At 44.4% G+C, this 19,545-nt stretch overlaps 2 protein-coding genes across 2 annotated transcripts in view; one reads left to right on the top strand and one right to left on the bottom strand.

Moving 5' to 3' along the window:
* The window catches only part of T265_05508 (hypothetical protein), a gene marked incomplete at both ends in the record, with an annotated part of 35,905 nt that extends 29,522 nt beyond the window's left edge, over window positions 1-6,383 (top strand). The window contains 3 exons of the mRNA XM_009170530.1: window positions 3,145-3,342; window positions 3,884-4,042; window positions 6,239-6,383. Coding sequence (XP_009168794.1) covers window positions 3,145-3,342; window positions 3,884-4,042; window positions 6,239-6,277 — 396 coding nt within the window. The remainder of the gene's footprint in view (window positions 1-3,144; window positions 3,343-3,883; window positions 4,043-6,238) is intronic.
* T265_05509 (hypothetical protein) overlaps window positions 1-17,048 on the bottom strand; it is a gene marked incomplete at both ends in the record, with an annotated part of 49,506 nt that extends 32,458 nt beyond the window's left edge. Inside the window, 3 exons of the mRNA XM_009170531.1 lie at window positions 10,491-10,577; window positions 10,915-11,057; window positions 16,922-17,048. Of these exons, the coding sequence (XP_009168795.1) occupies window positions 10,491-10,577; window positions 10,915-11,057; window positions 16,922-17,048 (357 nt within the window). The remainder of the gene's footprint in view (window positions 1-10,490; window positions 10,578-10,914; window positions 11,058-16,921) is intronic.
* Window positions 17,049-19,545: the final 2,497 nt, after the last annotated feature.

Genomic DNA, 19,545 nt, shown 5'->3' with positions numbered 1-19,545 from the left:
TCAAATTGCAAAATGTTAGATCTCAGGCAGGCAGAGTAACTAAGCGTAGTACAGATCTCCATAGACTGATCATTCGAACGAATGAAGATGTAGAGACATTGTTGATGCATTAGCGGTCGGAGATAGGAGGGGGAGAGGTGGGTGAAGCCGTTGAACGTTTGAACAAGGTAAGCATGAATTACACAGAGAAGGAGATGTTTATTCTCATCGATGAAAGAGAGAGAGTTCTGAGATTGTTGGTGATGGTAACACAGAGAAGGAGATGTTTAATCTCATCGATGAGAGAGAGAGTTCTGAGATTGTTGGTGATGCACTGTGTCAACCAGAGAAGTGCTCCTTCGGATGCAAAATGCAGGATTGATAAACAGGTAGGAAAGACAAATGTTTGCAAAAAACAAATTTAAAACATGCAGAACAGTAAGCGAAATCCAATTTCCTGAATGCTGTTGCGGCAATCCTATTGACATAGACGGCCTACAACAGCTGTTCAGGATGGTGAAGAAGGTTTGGCACACTGAAAATGCAGCAGTGAAGTAGGAAGGAAACATGGGCGCACCTGGATGCGTTAAATGTTGCTCTTTTTTTAATATGATACTCGCAAAGTTTAGCATAATCTGAGTTCATAGTAAACGTCTGTCTTAAATTTGACAGCACGCAGATTAGAGGAAATTACGCGGATTCTTAGATGATAAAATCGTCCGCAAATGCGTACATGTTGGTGAAGACCACAGTTAGTAGTTCCTTGTAGAACGAGAAAGCAGGACATTGAAAAGTCTCGCTGATGGTATCCAAGGCAACAGAAGCAACTCCGTGAAGGAGAAACAATCCACTCGATCACCACGCCCATACACATAAAGTTTGAACAGATGGTCAGTGTGCCATAGGTGACGGAAAGATCTAGCGGTATCCAGTGCTGTTAATTCCCTTCCACCAAAATGGTCTAGAGCAGAAGACCAGGGGAGTAACAGGTGAACCAAAAGATCATTTGTGGATGCTTTTTGCAATTACACAGTAGATTTATGTTGTGCAATATATACAAAGACTACTGGTTTTATAACGAAATGGAGAAATGGGGAACGAAATGGTGAAAACGTGTCGGTGTTTATTGGTGTGCCAAAGAGAGATACGTTTGGAGCTTAAGAGAACGTGGGGGTAATTTCCAGCATGGTAGGCAAATTCCCATCAAAAATGACAGAGGAAGCGAGCTAAAATGGATGCTAGTTCAGTTGTACGATTGTGTACTTGCATAATGATATCCTCAAGATCTGCTATGGTTTTAGGGAAATAATGAGCATCTGGAATGTGATAGAACGGGTAGACGCAGGTTTAAGGCGTATCGTCTCGGTTTGGCTCAGGAAGAGCCGATCCTGTTCTGCTCATCCGGTACTTGGTCTTTTTCCTCTTGATAGAATAATCTTTGTGCAGATAGAACAGCATTTGGAGAACGACTATAAACCGGAATTGGTGCATACGATCTCTATTAGTGACGATAGGAAAATGGGTTGTAGTGATCAAGTAGAACTTTCGTATACATTTAGTCAAGTAGTATTCTGGTGCAATGGATTAAGGAGACCCAAAGATCTTAATAGCGATGAGTCAGTGGAGAGGCAAAAATCCTAGTGATATGAGGAAAAGTGGGGTGCATTGTTTGATTTGCCTAAAAGTGTAGCCTAGTATCGCATTGGTAGGATGGGGGTATTGTTGTCAGAGCCGAATGAGAACGTATGATGAAATGGGTATCCATAGATCCCATTGTTATAGAAGGAGCCAGTGTACAGGATGGGACCTGATAGTGAGGAAAAAGTCCAAGGTTTGTGATTTGTCACCGGGATAGTCCAGAACTTGAGTGAAAATGTTCATCAGTTAAAAAACGACAAATCGTAGGAAGTACTCTGCCTTGTGTCTAGCCTTATTACTTGAGATTGACGGAGCAAATTATTCGAAGCTATGGACTTTGGGGCCGTTAATAATTGAAGTTATGTTCTTAGAGCCCGATCGCAGAAGTCACTTAGGAGTGAAAGATCTTCAGATGACCTGGGGCCATTGAGAGAAAGATGAAGGTAGCAGTTACATTTATTAGCTCGGAAAACATCATAACATCCATCGGAAATCTGACTGCTGCGCGTGGATCAGTCCGGCAAAGATACTTGAATGATAATTGCGGAGAACTGAAAGGAAGTATGAACTTCCTTTTCAAAATAAAATCAGTATAATAGGCAGTAATTCCGGTAACAGATGTAAGTGAAGTAACTAGCTCCGGAAGTTCGAGTTTCGGTCAGTAACAGGACAGACTGGCATTGTTGTTTTTGAGGCACCTTATTTAACGGAATGAGGCTGAGCTGAGAATGACTGGTGTTAATGATGTATCGTATTGTCGTGGCTTTTTCGTGACGTTGATCAGCAACCCAACCGGGGCCAATGAGTCAGGATTCAGGATGGGCTGTGATAATTTCTCGGACAGTAATACTGGCCAGCTGTTTACAATACGTGTGGGCTTACGTGACTTGCGTCCAATAGCGGTATGGTTAGGCATACCTATGATCATGGGTCGGTTCATTTAATGTTAGTCGACGTAAGCAAATACGACTGGGGTGATCATGTTACAAGAAACACACCTTCGTAAATCTGCTGACAAAGGCCGTAAATTTTTTGATGTTATGGAGTTTCTTTGTTGCGAATAAGTTGGATTTAAGTCTTGCCATGAAATCTATTCTGTAGTGTCTTTTGTTGTTGTGTTTTTAGAGCGGTGGGTTTTGTAACAAAGTAGGTCTACCGTCACCAAATTGCAGGTGTTACATACTTTTCATAAGGGGATGATCGTTTTATTGAACGCCTTGCGAAACTTACAACCATAGTATGAGTATTCCAGTGTTTTTTATTAAAAATTGGGTGTGTCAGATAAAAAGTGACCGTTAGTCGTTTATGTCAATGGCTGGATTTGCTGTTTTCATGTACGGGCGATACTGACTGGCCATATATAAGGAACTCACATTTGAGCCTGACGGTAGCCAACTGAACGCGGTAGATGTTAGCGACGGTTCCAGTCACTTAATAAACAGCTGACCCTGAACTCTAGTGACTGCTCAAATAGGCTTTCTTTCCCATACTAATAACCGACCCGAATTTCGCTTTCATTCTGTGCAGAATCTGGAAAGTACGTTTCGAAAAATTGTTCATTTTATTGGTCCTCCTCGGAATTATGGACTTACACCAGAGGAACAACTCGAGCAGGAACAAAAAGCTATCATGGAGCGTATGGAAAGGGAACAGATTGAACAACAGCGAGTTCAGATGGAGGCAGCTGAAGAAGAGTCCAAGAGACAAAAGTTCCAGGAGGAATGGGTATGTCTCCGTCAGATTATGATACGACGTGTTATTATTTACGACAAAATCACTGCCAAGTCATTGTTTGACCACCTCTGGCTTGTTTCCACCCTTTACTGGTTGCGCAGCAGTTTTACCCACCATTGAAAAGATGATGCGGAAGAAAGGCATTGTTGGCTGCCTGTTCAGCGAAAATTTGAAGCGTTCCTTTTTCTCTAATTATTATTATTACTACTATCGTTGACCATTTTAAGAGGAAATGTCATCTATTTCGGTTATGGAAAACACTTTCGTCACTCTGTTGCTTCATTTGCTGATAAATGAACTCTGTTGGATGGCAGTTTACATTTGCAAGACCTCAACATACTGGCGACCCGGATCACTTCCACGTAGTGATACGAGAGGATAGCAAAGTGGTTGGCAGTTGTCATGTACATTTTGAGGTAAATACACTTGAAGGAAAAACCCTCTTTTGAGCACACGCTGCAAGGGGTGTTAGGAGTCAACTGTGAAAAAAAATTATCGGCGTTTTGTGTTCATCTCTCCCCAAAACCCACAGAAAACAAAACGGGAGGCCATGGAGAAACAAGAGACTGCGCTGTTGGACAAAGAATCGGAGCCGTTACGTGCCTACCTGAGAAAACACGTGATGCCCGTTCTCGCACAGGGTCTAACTGAATGTGTGCGCAGAAGACCTGAGGATCCCATAGATTTTCTTGTAAGTCATACTTATCCAGAGCTGTTTGTTAACACACAGTCTCTCTTTCATTATTACTGAGTCCACAGTCTCGAAAATACAGAGGAAAAGTTGCACTTCAAAGCCGTTATGGAACGCTATTATGGATACCATACCCTGCATGGATCAACCGCGCAGTTTGAAAATTGGAGAGAGTAACCAAACGGCTAAACAAGTCGTTTTCCTATAAAGCTAATCTTCGAAGAATCCCGCAATGACTATTGTCCAAGGGTAATCTCCACAAACAAGATAGATTATCCTTTCGGAATGAGGAGTTGCTTTGCCTGATTTAGTTATTCTACAGTCTGCACTGAAGTACATATTGTCATCCCTACGCAGCGACTGAATTCGACCTTCCTAACAAACTTTCAACATGTAACTTCTCGGCAAAATGTCATTTTCTGATATGCGAATGGAACTACTGAGCTACTTGTATCCGGTTTATAAATGCCAATGATGGATGTAACAAGACCGTTTATCAACGTTTAAGATGATCGCCTGAAGCACCATACCACCACTACAAAAGGCATTAGCGTGTTGAAGTGTGGGACACGACGGCTCTAAACTTGGGAAGCGTGATTCATCCCTATGAGCTAATCAGGTGTAAGACTCAACACTGTTGTACTCTGTGTTCAGCTGATCCGGCACAGAAGTGGCCGGGTCTGTTAGGTTTGGAGCGGTATAGCTTCAGCAAACAAGTGCTATACAGTTTTCGTCATTAAAGCACGTTAAGGCTGCTCTACAGTGGTGTGCATACGTAGATTGATAGGACTTCCATTAGTTGGCATTACTAGTTCGAAGCAAGCCATTAGCGGAGTTCTCAAACCGGAAACTACAAATTGGTTGTAGAGACCGGTAATCCTCGTGAACAGCAATACACTTGCTGTGGTAACCGGTATCATTCAATCATGGAGGCCACAGCGAGGAGTGGCAAGAGTAGGGTGGTAGCGTTACTGTAAAGCTAGTCCTAGGTTACAAGAGAAACGGTCCTAAGCAGGTTGACTACACTTTCAAAATCCACTGAAGTGAACACAACTAGGCATTGTTCGGAGTCAAAAACCATCAGTGAGACCGACGCGGTATCCTCTAAAAGACTCAGCAAACCCAGATATAGCAAACAACAGAAAATTCTAGGTCACATTCGCTACTAGAACGGGTTACCTGTCACGTCCCTCATGGGTTTTAATCACATCTAATAGATACATGGATCCACAGAGCAAGGAACGAAGAGGCCACAACATTCAGGTTCGCAATGGTCGGCTTCAGCTTTTCCTCGGAATTGTAGTCAAGAATGACTTGGAGTGTAATTTTTCTTGAATCGACGGTGACTGGCTGCACATACTAGTTCAACTGAATACCTGGGCCTGATAGTTGCACTTTATCGGAGAACAGCGCAGGGACCGAAAACACGTGCGTGTGTCATTTCAAAAGAACAAGCGGAAAGGCTTCCGGATGAACATCGTCGGAGAGGGTGATGTTGAGGGGTTACCGGCAACTATGCGAAGTACATACGGAGTCAGATAACCAAGTCACAAATGAAAATTGTGTAAACCACTGATGGGCACCCAATGCGAGCGAGCAGTATGATTGTACCACCTGGTCCATAGTGCTGTAGCAAATCGGGAACCGATATTCAGAACTCGTGCTGTTCAAGCAAGACTAATGAACCGGTTGTGGTTGATCTGTGATTATGGATGGGCTGCACAAACCTTAATCTTCCCATGACCATTCATGCCCAAGTTTTAGCAGTCGTTGCTTGAGCCAAACGAAGGGTAAGTACGCATGATGTTTATCAGAATCAGTTGCAATATGGCTCATTCTCTGGAGCATGTTCACTGTCATCAAGGGCACTGAAGATATTAAAGGGTTACGAGAAGTCACACCTCTATTCAGTAAAAACCTATGATCACGTGTAACGCAGTACAAGAAAATGATTGTGGCGCACAGAACAATCACAAGAAGAATGATCTTGAATGAGTAAAGGATGTTTCTCTGCTGGATGAGCCTACACTGCACTTCAGCCAACTTTGGAATAGACAGTGTGGGTTCGTTCGCTAATAGTAGACGTTTTTGTTTAATACTGCGGGAATCGAGTCGCTCAAAACATATTGTGCTCGTTCCGATATAACATAATTGAATTATCCAGCCCAACTCTTCTTCTTTGTCTCTCTTTTATAGGCTGAATACCTGTTCTTCCACAACCCTCAAGTGGATTAGACAAAAACGCTGAAAACCCACTTCCTCGTTCAGGATAGACGTGCTTCGCAGGAGACGGGCGGGGACGGCATCACACTAGTCGAGTGCTACTCATACACTATCTTTCAATTACACGACACATACAGTTGCTCACGGACTTTCAATTTACTGAAGGTACTGAAGATAGCACTACACTGAGTCCTCGCAAACTGACCTCAGTGGTATCCTCCATACAAGAAAAGACGCCGCACCGTCAAAGCTTGATATGCGACTCACTTTTTCACGAGCCAACCAAGGCAGGTGGAAAAGAAGCGATGATAACTGAAAATAAGTCCAGATCACGCAAATGTTAAATTGTGGACTTCTGGAACAGGACACAAGTTTTCGAGGTTCTCTTCCAAGTCGTGGTCTAAGCTCTGTTGGAAAATCTTCCCTGTGAGCATGATCGCTCGAAAGAAGTTCTTTAGGGGATTCCATTCACCAGTAAGTGAACCACGTGACTGAGGAGGCGCAACCTATGGGGTACCATCAGCTCACCGACTAAGCATTGGCTCCTTCCTCCGAAAAATCTACGCAGGTCGGTAGAGCTGGTTCAGTGTTCTAACCAGAGGTAGGGAACTTTGAAGAGATCAACGGTCAAACACCAAAGGTATTTTGATGTTCCCATCTAGCAAGAACATGGCTCATCTGGTACATCCAAGAGTAGGGTAAATATTCGAGCAGTAAGTTCGACATTTGGAATCCACGCACAAAAGAACGGTGGGTGACCGCATGGCACTGTGGCCATTAGCCAGATCATGGACAACGGAGACCCCTGGAAAAAGAAATTTGTCTACCTCAATCGGCTCTTCCTACTCAGTTCTGCAGCAAGAGGTTACAATTTACAGACGTGAAACACAACCAACAATGTGGTAACTATTTAGTTTACTTAAAATTTCGCACTCTCCTGTGGTTAGGGCGTAAAGTTGCTGACCATAAGGTCAGCGTTCGAACCCGACCCATGCATCTGGACTTCTTTCTAGGCCTGGGCAACTTGGCAGTATCCCAGCCCTCTTGCTCCCTTCGGGTGGCATGGTACCTAGGGTAACAGCTGGACGATTTTCATCATTATATCGATAATAAAGTTAGAGGTGAAATTACGCGACGGTCTCCCGTGTACGTGGCAAACTCACACGAATCATTTGATGTATACAATGAATTTGGATACCATGTAAGCATCCTATTGCCTGACTGAAGTAGAATGTAAAGAACCCACAGTGGCTACTTATTAAGGACATTTGTAAATAAGACACCTATTTGAACGCCGAAAGTAATGATACATGACGACTTGCTGTTACTTTGCACGCAAGGTGCAAACATACACAATAAGAGCTTAGTAAATGTCAAGCAGGGAAGTTTGCGCATAATACTAGCACCGTGAATCCACTAGCGATCGTCAAAACTTATGATGATAAATAACCACTCATGAACACATGATCCTGGATTCTACTACCGACTTTGTCAGATAAGCAACTACGACCGAAAGCTTTGAAAACTTTTGTATTTTTCAAGCGGTAAATTCGTCTCAAAGTAGGTTGGGTTCACGCGATCTCAGCGACCGAAATCCTTCAATAAACAATCGAATAACATCAATGGGAATGAATCGTCCTGCATTTGAAAAAGTGTTATCCATTCATATAAGACGAAACACATGCATTCAACAGCGCACCGTCACATAGAGGGGAAGGGCAGAAAGACACGAGGGCGACGACTCCATTGATTGTATGTGGAGAAACAGCAGATCCTATTTTAAGTTTTGAATGAATCCTTGGACCTTGGGATGGAAGTCAGAAGGTTTCGTCTACCTCTTCATTTCACCCAAATCTTCGATGGAGTCTTCATCGATCTGCGGAAATCAAGGCAATCACGCGATTATCGAAGCCGAAACGCGGTTATAAACCAAACACCAACGATATTCTGCTACACCACTATTACTATTACTAATAACGTTGATAGCAATATTAATAATAATAATGATAACGACAGGAACTTGGGACATCATAATCAAGATTCGTGTTGAAACAGCTGCGTAGTCGGTGCCAAACTGTCGTAAAAAATCTGCTTAGCGTGGTGAACCCGATCTAAGGAAGACATGGGAAGTGACAGCATTCAAATTGGATCACCTGCGCCCCAAATATGAATATCGATGTTAACACTGATGCTTCACTGCCATGCAAGCACAAGGTCTATTTAATTATAGTTAGAATATTAAATTAAAAAAGGGAAGATGACGGAGAAACCTAGTGCCGCCTTACCACAAGTATTTTAAAGTGCTTATACCTCCTATCCATGAACCAGATAATTCGAAAAGAAAATGACAGCACGAATGCCACTGATATTAATTAGCTGACAATTCTTGCAATGTCTCCAGCCAAGCGAATGAGGCCACGAGGACCCCATCCTGGGAGGCGGACCGCACCAACAGCACCCAATCTCTTTGTAATCTCTCACAAGCTTGTGTCAAATCATACTTTGCCCACCTAGCGGTTTGCGCCATTCTGAAGAAGGTACGAAGAACAACATTGGTCTCGGTAGACGAGGTTTCGGCATGGCCGATCAAACGAAGTCGATGGCGACAGATGTCCCCGCGAATGAAATACCCACCGTACGACCGAATACCTGTTTTCGAATTACCTCGCTACGAATTCGTTGACGCCATTCGACACCAGCAATGCTTCTGAAACATCAGTGGTCAAAAGCCTCAAAGCGCCTCATATCAACTGTCCACAGAGGCCGCGTCTCGCAGCCGTAGTAAGACACAACTCTTACTGTGGCTTGGGACCCAATGGTGTGCCTTTTTGATGCCACAAGTTACGCTAATTAGCAAACGTGATTCGGGCTTTTGACATTCATGCACTGACTTCATCAGACACCTTTACATCAGGGCTAGCACAATTAGCGAGGTGGGTAAAATCCCCCAAAAAGTCCAAAAACGCTCCATGAATTGTAAGAGATGTTCAGAAGCATGAATGCACCTTGAAGATACAAGAAGCATGCCGACAGATGGAATGATGGTGGACAGTCTATTCAACAGAGCTTGGGCTTTGTCTTCGTCTCCAATATTTAGAACGATGCTGTCTGCGTACTTCAGATCGATAAGCTTATCACCACCAAAAATTTGAACACCGAGGTTTCGAGAACATTCCAGTATTTACCTCATTACTTCATGGATAGCGAGGCTGAACAAGAGTGAAATGATTGCATATCTTTGTCGCACATCACATTTTATAAGGAAGCTACTGAAGAGCTCAACGTACGCTCTCATACGCTCAGAAATAATTATGTTCAAAAGTGTGGTTAACAGCACCGACAGATCGACAGAATCGCACCCTTGAATTCAGGTAACAGCAAGATTGAGTCGCAAGTACACAGAGCGTTGATCCAACACCTGAAGATGTGGTTAACGCAACTTCTACCTGGTCGAAAAACCACTTGATGCTCACTGGTCAAGGATTTGCGTGCCGGTGTGACACGACGAAGAATCAGTGATGCCAGAAAGCCTTATTCTAACTGGAGTGAAAGTGACACTTGCGGCTACCACATCACTAAGAGAACCTCTTCCGAAGACGGAAACTGTTATCGACTCACCCCAATCGTCTGGGGGCGGTCTCTTCTTCCAAGCTAGACGAAAACAGGCCAGAGAGCCAAGGGATGAAGAACGCACGGACGTTCTTTAACAACGCAGGTGAAAGGTGACCGGGACAATGAACACAGTGGTGCTCGAGCTGGAATATTTCTGAGACTGAAGGGAGATCTCGCAATCACAACGAGTGCTTCCAACAAAGACAGAAAGTCCGTATTGGAGGTAGCAGGTGACCAAAGGGATTGTTGCCCAACGGTAAAGACGCTTTCCTCTGTTGGATATCAAACAGCTACTCTGGTTTTTGATGGTTTTGCTGATAAGGAGCTTCGGAAAACAAGTCGAGCGAACCAAACAGAACCATCTAGAAACTTGTTCAGTCTGTTTGTTTCTTGATTTCGGGCCAACCAACCTTCCCGGTCTTCAGGGACGCTCAATTTTAATTGGCGTCGCATGATGCTGTAACCGGGAGGAGTTTGCCACCGTGCCTCCAGCAAGCCTGTCTGATATCCAGTGCTTAGATGAGATTGGCTAGACAGTACCGCAGACAGAATTTCACGCACAAAGTGGAGCTCTGAAAATGTCTCCGGTAACCGTTAACATCCGACAGCTTACCAATCGGTAGGCGTTCGAGGAGCTGGTTTTGATAGGTGGGCCCACTAGCTTCTGTGTCAAAGCAAGGTGTGCGCGCTTCGCGTAGACCTGAAAAGCGCGGTGAAAAGCAACAGTGGACAAATGCATGGTCGGAGTCTAAGCAGTTATTCCAGAAAGAACGGCAGGCGGTGACCAACCCTCGTCACCGGTGAGTGACGGCAACGTGACTTACTGTATACGGGGGTGGTTCATGTTTTGGAATCTACACCCTGGTTATTCTGATATATTCTTGGGTCATATAACGCCAGTGTTATGAGAAATAGTAATGAGGCATGGTCGGATTCGGCAAAATGAGATGGTCAACAGGAATTTTATCATTATTAGCGTTAGGACAAGCTAAACGAAACCAGAACCAACAGCGACAGAAACGACAATAGTAACTAACCTCTGGCCACTTTTCCGTCAGCAAGTCAATAATTTCATCTTTGACGTCACCCTGGATTACAATCTCATCACCGTTCCCGGTCACCGAACTTCCCGTGGCGAACTTCTGTCCAAAGACCTTGGAAGCAACCTTGAGTTCAATTCCTGGGAAAAAAAAGTTAGAGAAAATACGGGAATTCCACTGGGAAAACTGAGCGTTACTCTCTGTTGGGTTTAAAATGTTTGCCAGACTGATGAAACAAAAAGCATCAGCAACAAAAATTTCCAATAATCACTAATTCAGTTGACAGTAGTCGCGGGATATGGAGAATCCGCGTTCGCATCACTCTCGTCTAAATAGTTCTCCTGTCCCGGAGCAACTATTCTGGTGGGTCTGCACCACAAAGACGAAACACTAGACTCGAGTATTGATCTCACTAGAGCTCATCAAGTTGCACTGATGGAGTAGTAGCACGCGCTTCCCAAAAGTCATATGTGCTGATTGAAGCGAAGCAGAATCAGCATGAACGAATATCACGCAGGGATTATACGCATAAGCCGTCCAATGAATGGGTAGTGAAGTAGTCAGCTAATACTGTGGCATCCGTGCGTTGGATGCTTTGCTGCTGATGCAAATTTAACTGTTCAAAATGGCCGATCTACAGAGTACGTGCTGTTTGCAGAAGTCAGGCAAGGTACAATCCGTGAGTCAAAAGAATTGCTCTCGGCGAACAAGAGTTTATCCAGGGCTATCAAACATTACGTTGTATATGATAGTGATCAATACATGCACAACACTGTCTCCATTCGATTTTTTTAGAATGCAGCAGAGTACCGTTTTCCTATAGTAAGATGGAATATAATACACATACAGTGACTTCGAGAGAATAGCCATCTAAATATTGGCTCAACAGTTGGGGCGCAAACTTATTGACCGCAGAGTCCGTGGTTCGGAACCCAACTCTGCATCTCGAGCGCTCACCTCTAGGTTCGGGCAACCTCGCAGTATCTCAGTCGTCGTGCTTCCTTCGGGTGCCATGGCAGCTAGACACCGAAGCACTGCTACAGATGAACGATTTTTTTCAGTCATTACAACTCTATTCCACTGGCCATGATGAGTAAATCAGCAAGACCTGAGGTCGATACATGGTTCCGGAGAATTCGTCCTGACGGTGTTCGTTACGCTCGAGACAGCTGGTTAGTTAAGGATTGCGACTTAATTCCCGGAGCTTCCACCTATAGGTCGATTGCACCGGCATAGACTCCGGTCACTTGGCGACATCATGACTCTCATGCCCTTTCTGAGTGTAATTCACTGCACACGTGAATGGTAGCAATGTATTCATGCACCATAAAGCGAACGCAGCCGTCTGATCTGACGTTGCAAAGCGTTCTATGAGAAACAAATTCCCTTTCTGCAAGGAAGACTATTATCTAACGAGAAATCAACCGAAAAGCGAATGCAAACATGCCCGGAAAACCGAGGTTCACTAGCTTAATTGGTCAATATCTGATGAACGAGCACATGAGGTTTGCAAAAAATGAGGGCTTGCCACGAAAACTGTGGTTCCCTTTAGAAGGCATAGCAGTAGAGGTGGATAACAGAAAATTCACAGGGTATGGAGAATAACATCTTTTATACAGGATGACGAACGTATGATGAAGTGTGGCAGTAGCACCCAGCCATATCCGGGAAACATGTAAGACACTTTGTTAGGTATATGAGAGTTGAGCGTAAAGACAGACATTGAGTGAACATTGCGCTCTGCCTCTGGTCTGAATTCCGGTGAGACTTCAGAGCCCAACTTAGAGTTAGTCTGCTTCTCTGTCAACACCATCATCCTTACAGCATTTGACAGTTCCGAGCGTACCAGCTTTATCCAGAGAGCCATAAGCAGAAGTGGCTGTAAGTCACAAGATAGCATCCAGTTGATAATGTGCTGATAAATGAAACTGTCCCCTGCGTTGACTACTGGTGAATTTTGTTCTGATTCAGATGTAAGCATTTTCATTTTCATCCAATAAGATAGGTGAAGACAAAGACTTTTGGTTGCTTTCACTGTTAGTCATTCGACAATGAGAGTAACCCTTTTCTAGTTACGTAGTGAAACTCCTGGATGCCAATCCCACAGCATCAGTTAGTTTCCAACTCATCTGTGCAAATAGCATTGCGGAATTAGGCTCAAAGCGTGTGCAGCCCGAGAGGGTGCACTTTTGCTTTAGAAGCATAAGTTATGCCAGTCCTGAGAGTGCACACTCTTCAGGAGAGTACTGTGAATCGTATGGACAGGATCAACACAAGAACCTGACTTGTTTGAAGCCCCGTACTAAAACATTGCCACTGATACAAAGCATGAAACTCAGCAAGTCCCATAAAGCGATCAACCAGAATTACGAATAAGTGCTCGGGAGCTGTCTCCACATTGTGGACTGATTCATGAGTAAGAAACAATCCAGTATCAAGGTACCTAAGACTAATTTGTTTAAAAGAGGGAAGCTCATGTTAAAACGCCTTCCCGCAGTTCCTACTGTAGAAACATCTTGTACAGGGACAAGTATGCAAATCGATGTTGAAAAAAATTGGACACTAAATAAACAGTCTGAAAATCCCATGGTCCGGCGCAATAAATCGCAAAATGTAAAAATAACTTAGAAGGTAACAGTTATAACAAATCTTGAGACAAAGCAGGTTTGAACAATACATAATTCTAACACACACTGTGAGATTCGTCCTTAAGAAGCTGGCGGACCGTAAACGGCTGAATTCTGGTGTGCTGCTGAGGCACCAAAGATGACCGCATTCATGTAGAAGGAGAATGCGCTAGGACAGTTGTGGTGAAAGGGTGCACCTCTGAACAGAGGACATGAAGCATATTCAGAACTTCGACAATTGATGTCTACGAACAACGGCGCTTAAAGGACGGGTGTTTAGAGGAGGGCAAAAGATAGTTTACTTGCAGAATACAGCTAGCATGGCAAACAACATAGAACAAGTACTATGGAAGCCAAGTTACCGCTGACAGAGAATAGTGTTGCTAAGCAAGCAATTTCGGAATATCATGAATTATGACTTCGAAGTGTAATTGTGATATCAGTTATATCCTCCTTCCAAGATCGTTGCGCTGTTTGTAGTAAGAAGTGGCCATAGACTGCCGTCAGATTCCGCCAGATTTTCAGTATTACAATTGTGTAACCTTCTGGGGTGTCTCGAAAAGGCTGGATCGGGATCTACATCATGGAAAGTTTAAGGTCGAAACAGCCTAGCAGAATAAGATATAATCCGACGTTTCGGGTGCTATGGAAAGTACTGCATTATTTGAGATTAGTTAACAGTCAGATGCGACCAGTGTTGGTGTCTGATTATGGTAGTTTAGCTGGAGTATGCTTCCGTTTACTATTGTGTCAAATGTGATGCATCATCATCGACAGCATGTGTAGCGACCCAGTCACCCATATACTTGACTGTTCAGCTCATAGTCGCTCACTGGATCGCGAGGCTTGTCTATTTTCTCATACGCACAAACACGTCGCATTAAGCTGACACATCGGACATCGATTGTCTGCACCGCCTAGTCAGCGTAGCAACCACTCATGTGCCGACGCGCCCACACACACGCACTGGGACCTACGTAAAGGCAAACCGAACCCAGTCAAGACACACAGACTCACGCGCTCGCAGGGAGAAAGACGTCAACCTCTCCACAAGTCCACGGACAATCATGGAACACGTGTAGCAGTCAAACTGCGGAGAAAACACGTTACCGCCGTCCGGACTTTCACCAAGGGACTCTCACATACGATAAATTCCTTTTTGACTTGCTCCCATTTCGCATTGTATTCATTTTTATACGTGTCGCAATCATGTTAAAAACTTCTATTAGTGCACATTCACCTTCTGATTTGTATTATGGCTATCGCCACCCGTGCAGTAATACATGACATCAGTGTTCAGCACCGATACTTCACTGCCGTACAAATGTGATGCACCACTGTTGAAAATTCAGCTGGACATCCGGGTACCATGTCTACTAATATGTGGAGGTCCGCGCCAGGTAGACGGAATTGTGGCTCCGTGATTACGGCCGACGCAGACGGAACGTGTGATGGTAGCTGGAGCTTTAGCGCACGTCAATTCCACATGTGACTTCAATCCTGATTGGAATATTAGCGTACCACCGAGGTTTATTTGCTGGTTTGATTCGAGTGCATGAAGTGCAATGCCTGAGTCGCGCTCAGATTCTTTTCAACACTGTTGTATTTCGTCGGGCAGCACGTGCGTGCTATTCGTGCTTTGTAATTTGCGCACAGAATTGCTCCGATCTTTGACCTGTCATAAACAATAATCAACCACCAATCATCACGTCATTACCATCACCGGCAGAATAACCCCAACTCCCAACATGGGTGCCTCGCTGCCGCAAAAGCATGTTTTATTGGAAAGCATTATTAAGGGGAAAAATAGCACAGGACGCAGAAGGGACTTATTCCTAGCTAACCAGTCACTCTGAGGGGTCTGCACTTCCAGCGATTCAGGCGATCTGGATAGAAACTGACAACAAGAACGCCAATGTCATAGATTAAAAGCCCTATCTTGAAGCGTCTCCAAACAGGAGAAGCAAAGGTCAAGCGGTTCCCATCCTGGAAGCCGAGTGTCATGACTATATAACCCATACCTTTGGTATGAAACGTGGACTCATTGGTTTCGTACTTTCAACGCTTACATGAACTCAATCAAACCCAAAGGTCTAAATAAATTGGAAGCTCTCATTCCTTACATCGACCATACAGTGTATGACTTCATTGCAGAATGCAGCGACTACGATTCTGCGATAGCCTTACTGGAAAAACTTTACATCCGCCCGAAAAATATCGTGTATGCACGCCATCTTTTAGCCACATACAAACAAGAACCTGGTCAAGATGTCGACCAATTCGTTCAAAAACTGAAATCGCTTGCTAAAGACTGTGAATTCAAAGCAGTATCTGCTGTGGAACATACAAACGAAGCAGTTCGGGATGCTCTGATAACCGGATTGCAGTCGAATACCATTCGGGAGAAACTGCTAACGTGGCATGAATTGGACCTTGACAAAGCCCATGAAGCCGCGCGAGCTCTCGAACTTGCACAAAAACAGTCACAATCATACGTATACAGACAACCCGTTACTTGTTCGGTATCTACTCCTTTACCCATTGTTAATTCCGAAACAACAGTTTCGGCCGCTACACAACAAACATGTTACTTTTGTGGCAACCCCAAGCACCCTCGTTATAAGTGTCCCGCTAAAGAATCAGTGTGCAAGAGTTGTGGAAAAATTGGACATTTTCAACGTGTCTGTAGGTCCAAAGCCTCGAAATATCACGCGGGTTCAGCTCAAGACTCCTCAATCTCCTCGCTATTTTGTGCTGCTGCTCCCAATTGCCTATCCAAAACTACAACAGATATTTTGGTCAACGGCGTTGTTGTCCGAGCTCTCATTGATACCGGCAGCTCCAGAAGTTTCGTTTCTTCATCAATCCTGCAAACTCATAACTGGGAGCTATTTCCGTACGACTCTGTGATAACAATGGCGTCGACGATACATTCATGTTCCACCAAAGGTTATTGCCTTGTGTCCATTCAGTACAAGGATGCTATATACGAACGTTTCAGACTTTGTGTATTACCGAACCTTTGTGCAGACGTCCTTCTCGGACATGACTTTCTGGGGTTACATGATAAAGTCGAAATTCCATTCGGTGGTCAACGGGGTACCCTAACTGTATGTGGCGTAACATCCGCAAAACTGGAATCTCCATCCTTATTCACCAATCTTGCTCCAAATTACAAACCGATCGCCACAAAATCTCGTCGTCATACACCGGAAGATGAACAATTCATACAAACGGAAGTAGACCAAATGCTTACCGATGGCATAATCGAACCATCAAATTCTCCGTGGAGAGCACAAGTGCTCGTTACCCGCAATGCAAATCACAAGAGACGCATGGTGATAGACTACAGCCAGACAATCAATCGCTTCACCTACCTTGACGCTTATCCTTTACCAAGGCTCGACCAAATGATTGAAACCATCGCACGCTACACTGTCTACAGCACACTGGATCTCCAGAGTGCATATCATCAGGTTCCAATAATCGAGTCAGACAAGCCATTCACAGCGTTCGAAGCTGGGGGGAACCTATACCAGTTTCGGCGCATTCCTTTTGGAGTGACAAACGGGGTCGCGTGTTTTCAGCGAACGCTGAACAATATAATCAAAGCCGAACAGGTAAAAGACACATTCGCTTATATCGATAACGTCACTATATGCGGCAAAACGAGAGATGAACATGACCGTAATCTTAGGCATTTTCTCGATGTCGCAAAAACATACAATATTACTTTGAACGATACGAAAAGCAGCTTCGCAACTGAAGAGATTACTCTCTTAGGTTACAAGGTCTCCAAAGGTATTATAAGACCTGACCCAGAACGCATGCGCCCCATAAGAGAACTCCCACTTCCAGAGAACGGGAAATCGCAGCAAAGAGCCGTTGGTTTGTTTGCCTACTATTCACAGTGGATACCGGCGTTCTCTGACAAAATTCATCCATTGGTTAAAAACAAAATATTTCCGCTCCCGGAGAATGCCCGAACAGCATTTGAGAACCTTAAACACGAACTAGAAAATGCGATGGTAGTTACTGTCGACTACAATATTCCTCTCGTTGTTGAAACTGATGCGTCCGACATCGCTATTGGTGCATCCCTGAGCCAGGGTAGCCGGCCGGTCGCCTTTTTCTCCAGAACCTTGACTGCAAGCGAGAAAAATCATTCTGCTGTTGAAAAAGAAGCATATGCTATAGTTGAAGCGATCCGCAAATGGCGCCACTATCTCCTCGGGAGACATTTTAAATTGATTACGGATCAACGTTCGGTAGCCTTTATGTATGGGAACCAACAGAAAAGTAAAATAAAGAACGACAAGATTGAACGGTGGAAAATCGAGTTGGCAGGGTACAACTACGACGTCGTCTATAGACCTGGAACAGATAACCGCGTTGCTGATACCCTATCTCGTAACCTTTGTGCCAACATTACTGGGACGGAAAAACTTGAAGAGCTTCACAACATATTATGCCATCCCGGGGTCACGAGATTTGCACATTTTGTTCGTTCTAAGAATCTTCCTTTTTCAGTCAGCGATATCCGACGTGTGGTGTCCAACTGTTCCACTTGCTCCGAGCTCAAACCAAAATTTTGTGACACCTTTCGTGGCCAGCTTATCAAAGCCACACAACCGTTCGAACGCCTTAGTATCGACTTTAAAGGCCCACTTCCCTCAAACACTCGTAATAAGTACCTCTTAACAATCGTTGACGAGTATTCTCGATTCCCTTTTGCTTATCCCTGCGCCGATACGTCCTCTTCCACTGTAATTCGTTGTTTGAGTCAACTGTTTTCACTGTTTGGTATGCCTGCTTATATTCACTCAGATCGCGGTTCTGCATTCATATCAACTGAACTCAAACAATTTTTGTTCGATAAAGGCGTTGCCAGTAGTCACACCGCTGCATATAATCCACAATGTAATGGTCAGGTTGAACGACTTAATGGTACCCTTTGGAAGACCATCTGCCTGGCTCTAAAATCGCGCGGCTTGCCTGTCACACATTGGGAGGCTGTCCTCCTTGATGCTCTTCACTGTATCAGATCCCTGTTATGTACTAGTATCAACTGTACCCCACACGAACGTTTTATGCCGTTCACACGACGATCAGCCAACGGTGCCTCCCTACCTACCTGGCTTACTGTCCCTGGGCCAATCCTTTTAAAACGCAATGATCGAGTCTCTAAATATGACCCTCTGGTAGAGGAAGTGGAACTCGTCTCTTGTAATCCACAGTACGCCCACATAGTTCGTCCAGATGGCAAACACGAAACCGTATCCTTGCGCCGCTTGGCTCCCAAAGGCAACGACATGACATCCGACACAGAACAGGAACCAATACATATCGCCGAACAAGGGGAGCCTCACACAACACCAACAATCCACCGTGGTTGCTCAGAAACTGAACTCTTGCCTATTAACGATGCCTCGCCATCCCATTCTAGTGCAGATCCAGGAAATCACTTGGACATTCTTATCCGACAACAGCGCACTCACCCATATAATCTACGCAACAGAGAGGCGTAAACGACTCCATGTAACTATTACAGCCTTTTATTTTTTTACATTCTTTCTCCGCAAAGTACACACTTATTCCAAGGCGGGGAGAATGTCATGACTATATAACCCATACATTTGCATAACCCATTAACTCGTGATTCTTACTCTATTTTCAGCTCATGTACTACAGTTATTAGACGATTAAAGCGTACATTACGTCTTCCTATTCTGTCTCCTTTCTAATCCCGTCCTGGAACTACTCAACTCTCGCAACACCGAGTCAGATCAATACCACCCAGACCTTTCGTAATCGGTTTCAAACCCGTCCGCAATTATAAAGGTTGGACACTTCTCTGCTTCCGACACTATGAATGGGGCACGGGAAACAGCACACTTCGGCAAGCGATGGCTCGACACGCGGAACGTGACCAAACCAAGGCAACTTCTGGTACTGGACAAATTCCTCGATCGAAGTCCCAAATTGACAGCCGAACAGTCGC

The sequence above is a fragment of the Opisthorchis viverrini genome (assembly GCF_000715545.1).
Source record: "Opisthorchis viverrini unplaced genomic scaffold opera_v5_110, whole genome shotgun sequence".
Lineage (NCBI taxonomy): Eukaryota > Metazoa > Platyhelminthes > Trematoda > Opisthorchiida > Opisthorchiidae > Opisthorchis > Opisthorchis viverrini.
The sequence above is the reverse complement of the archived record's forward strand: the minus strand, read 5'-3'. Positions and strand labels throughout refer to the sequence as shown.